At 32.3% G+C, this 4339-nt stretch overlaps 1 protein-coding gene across 1 annotated transcript in view; it reads right to left on the bottom strand.

Moving 5' to 3' along the window:
- The window catches only part of LOC107645276 (GTPase HflX), a 5172-nt gene continuing 2170 nt past the window's right edge, over positions 1338-4339 (bottom strand). Inside the window, 9 exon segments of the mRNA XM_016349265.2 lie at positions 1338-1635; positions 2045-2134; positions 2248-2376; positions 2691-2784; positions 2914-2984; positions 3123-3191; positions 3511-3624; positions 3772-3867; positions 4091-4238. Of these exon segments, the coding sequence (XP_016204751.1) occupies positions 1537-1635; positions 2045-2134; positions 2248-2376; positions 2691-2784; positions 2914-2984; positions 3123-3191; positions 3511-3624; positions 3772-3867; positions 4091-4238 (910 nt within the window). The 3' untranslated portion in view covers positions 1338-1536.

The following is a 4339-nucleotide window of genomic DNA, read 5'->3' as shown; positions in this document are numbered from 1 at the left end:
TTGTTTGTGTCCTTTTTTTTTATATATTTTAATAATATAAAAATATTTTGTTTTATTATTCTTATTTTAAAAACAATTTGAAAGTAGTTGAGCAGAATTTACAGTAGAATAGAAGTAGGGATACGAAAATGGAGGAAGTGGTTGAGAATGGAATGCAATTTTCAAAGATGAATGAAGGGTTAATGTATTATTTGGGTATTAGCGGCCACGATAAATGGGTAGTTAAAAAAAAATAACCGTGTTAATAGTGGACAGTTTAACGTGTTAACGTGATTATTTTAAATGGACAATCCATCTTTTTTATTATTTAAAATACACTATTTATTATTTGAAACGTTTCATTTTTAAGAATTTGGTCCAATTTAAATTATATTAAAATAAAAAATCCAATTATTTGGTTACGATCACATTGGAAATGCCACTTTGATTTGGGACCAAATAAAGGGTTACACTTATTCTCTAAAGTTAGGCATCTTGTTGCATTAGATGCCTTTTATTTATTTACAATAAACACCAATCTCATCCTTCAAAAAAATTATAAGGGATAAAAATGATATCAAAAAAGTTTTAAAAGTGACAAATTTATCTTTTATCAGACAAATTTATTCTTTTTTGAGTATTATTATTCATACTGAATAATCACATTCTCTTGCCTTGCTGATTCATGTAAATTATCTCAGAAGATATTTCTTACGTGTAGAACAATTGAAATTTGACTTTGTCATAATTTATTATCAAAAGAAGATAACATATTTGAATAGCTGTATTTCTTTCTTTCTTTGGTTTCTTTATGGGATGCAAGGAAAAAAAGAGAGGACTTTGGTTCGAAAAATAGAACAAGTGCCCTGAGGGCCTGACACTGCTCAATACTTTCAGTTTCCATTCATGTTACACAAATGAACATTGGTGAACTTCAATATTGAACCATATTGCACTGTGAATTGCTTAAGGTGAAATGTTTCAAAGAATTGGTAAAGGCAGTTCATACTTTAGAGTCAGCAATTTTGATTTCATGACTTGGGCATACACCAGTCAACAGCTAGAAAGAAATTCTTATGCATATTAATACAATATTTGATCACTAAAATCATGATACATAAGCAACCTAATTATACATTTATTGAATCAAAATTCATATATTTCACAATAAAATGTAATCAAATTTCAAATGTTGGTAGCATTACTCTGAGTACCTTTGAAACATCACCAAGTTTTTTTATATATATAAAGCACACCACATCTCTGCTAATGTGCTATTGGTATTGCTGATGAGTCTCAGGAATTTTGCAGAATATGCCATCTTAATGTTTGAAAACAAAGAAAGGAATGGAATCATGTATGACAAATGTAGTTGCAATCACATTTTGCAAAACTTGCATTCCCATAGTTCCTTAGTCATATATGTATCTCCATTTTTAAAGGGCAAGGGAGTATGATTACAAGAATTACATAAATATGTACATCTTTAAAGTGACATGTATGATACAAAAGATATTTATAACTTTATAAACTACCAAATTATATACATTTAAGAAGTTAAGATTGGGATACACACATTTGCCTCATGGGTGTCAGCAATCTTGCAAAACGAAGGGGCACATGTGCCTTGATATATGTCCCTTGCTCTGTGTATTCCTAAATGTGAATTCAAAGTGAAACTGTAAGGTAGGAAGAAAATCATGACATGATAAACAAAATAGAGCTTGATTGCAATGCATTTTACACTGATATCCAGTACAGTGTTGCTACATAGGCAAATTGAGTTTAACTTTTATGTATTGTCAGTGTCGAAAAGTTTTACACTAACATGTAATCAAGTACTACCATGTAGGCAAATGTCGTTTCTTTTTCAGATACTGGTTGTGGAAGTAAATTACCTTTGCTTATGTGGCAACACTTGATTATAAGTTAGTGTAAAACTCTTAACAATACATAGAAATTAAACTCAATAAAATATAACCTATAATAGTTTAAAAGGCAAGAATATTCAAGGCACTGATCAAAATGTGGCTTTTGGTAAATGAGAATGGAAATATTTACTTACAGTTTTCTCAACCATTCCAACTTGGTGTATGGTGCTGAGAAGGTCTCCATTTTCAAAAGGTACCAAAGCTTCAACCCACACCATGGAGTCCTGTAAGAAGAAAAGTTTTAATGAGCAAATTGCAAATGTTCTAACAAATTGAAAGCAAGATATAACACAGTGCATATGTAGATTATATTCAAAATGACTTTCAAGTTCTGTACCTTCAATTTTTCTTGAACTGCGTTACAGAATTCTGGTAGGCCATCACCCGTTAATGCAGATATGCATACAACATCATCTCTATTTTCAGCTTCTAACCTGATTTTCTGGGGATCACTAGCCTTATCAACCTGACAAAAGAATTCAGATATACACAAATTTTCAACTTCTAGTTCATGCTGTAACAGAAACTTAGGGCGCTTGGTAAAGCTCATTAATGAAAGGAACAAAATTCGTCTTGGTCCTCTTAACCAACAGGGTGATTAAAGAAGCTCTACTTCATTGATAGTTTTTTTCTTTTCTTTTGTTCGTTTCGTATTAGAGGATATCTTGTCCTATCTTTTTCTATATTTCTTCTCTTCATCTCGAAAAAAGAATTTGATCCAAAAATAAAAAGAAAAACAAAACTTATTTTCACACAAACTAACAAACTATTCTCCAATACCTTGTTCCAAATCATCAATCTTGGAATAGATGATACATCTAGTTCTGACAGAACTTTGTCAACAGCATTTATTTGTTGCTCTGCCAGGGGATGACTGCACTAAACAAAACGTAATTACTGAGATAATAATGTAGAGGTCAACACCAGTATCTCTATTATTTTTCCATTCTCTGATAATAAAGTTCCCTCTCAGCAGTTTTACCAATAATGAAGTTCCTCTCACCTGATATCAACTACATGCACCAGAAGTGACGACTCTGATATCTCCTCCAGCGTAGCTCTGAAGGCAGCAACCTACAGAAGTCAGAAAGGAGAAGTCAGTAACAAGTGAATTTCACAGTTGATAATGTTACAAGTAAAACACCAAATAAGCATCAACATTTTGGTCATATAACAGAGAAACAATATTTTTAAGAGGGTTAACTCTCATACCAGTTGAGTTGGCAATTTCTGAATAAAACCAACAGTGTCTGTTAGGAGAAACTCCTTTCCATTCTTCAGCTGGTTGACAGCAGACAAAGAAAGCATGGCATGTTAAATTAACAATGATCTGAATTGTAAAAACTTAAATTATATTGTATATTAAGTTGGAAACATAATTTTTTTTTGGCTGTACAGCCATTGCATAATTTAACCATGGAACATGGCTATTCTCTTAGATAAAGAATAACCTATTTTTATTAGTTCTTTTTTTGTGTTTTTGGAGTGGAATCTCATTTTAATATATGCATAATAGTTGAAAGCAAACAAGAATGTAACAAGAATGGATCATTTGTAAATTAAAAGAAAATGAATGCTCTCCAAGTATACTTTGACTGACCTGGACCCTCCTTGTAGTTGGATCTAAAGTTGCAAATAATTTATCCTCAGCAAAAACATCTGCCCCAGTTAATTGATTTAAAAGGGTACTCTTTCCAGCATTTGTGTACCCAACCTACAATGTCAAATAAAAAAGTGTCAACACAAAGAATATACAAAGAATGATAACTTATGTAATATACATTACCATGATGTATAGACTACAAAGACAATATCAGCAAAAGCAAAAAAAATGGCTTCAATATACTTTTACGGAACTAACCAAGGCTACCACCGGCACAGGTACTGAGAAACGCCTGTTACGGTACTGCTGTCGGTGTTTCCTAACAGATTCTAGCTCTTTCTTAAGTGCACCAATCTGTCAAAGCAAAGGCATCAGAATATTACTCAAAAACTGAGATTCCAGAGAGAAAGCAGAAATAACAGTGAAGAAATGCATAATCTATGTAACAGAAGATTACTAATCGGATATACAATGTGCCTACATAACTTCACAGATAGAATGACATAAGCACACAGCACATTAATTGAATGAAATATAGCTGATTTTAACTTTGGCGTGGTTGTAAAAGGATGCTTACTTGGTTTCGCAAAATACGCTTGTCCACTTCTATTTGTTTTTCTCCCATTCCCTTCACCTTTCCTCCTGATTGACGCTCAAGATGTGTCCACATTTTTGTTAGACGAGGTAGTTGGTATTCCATTTGTGCTAATGAAACCTAGAATGACCATATGATTTTAGAAATGGGATTTAGGTTCTCCTACTTGCCAAAGCTGGCTCTGGCAACGAAACACAAAATAGAAGAGAAAAAAATTTTCCATTTATTTAT

This window comes from Arachis ipaensis, chromosome B06 (assembly GCF_000816755.2).
Source record: "Arachis ipaensis cultivar K30076 chromosome B06, Araip1.1, whole genome shotgun sequence".
Taxonomy (NCBI): Eukaryota; Viridiplantae; Streptophyta; class Magnoliopsida; order Fabales; family Fabaceae; genus Arachis; species Arachis ipaensis.
Note: the sequence above shows the minus strand (reverse complement) of the source record. Positions and strands in the feature narration are given on the sequence as shown.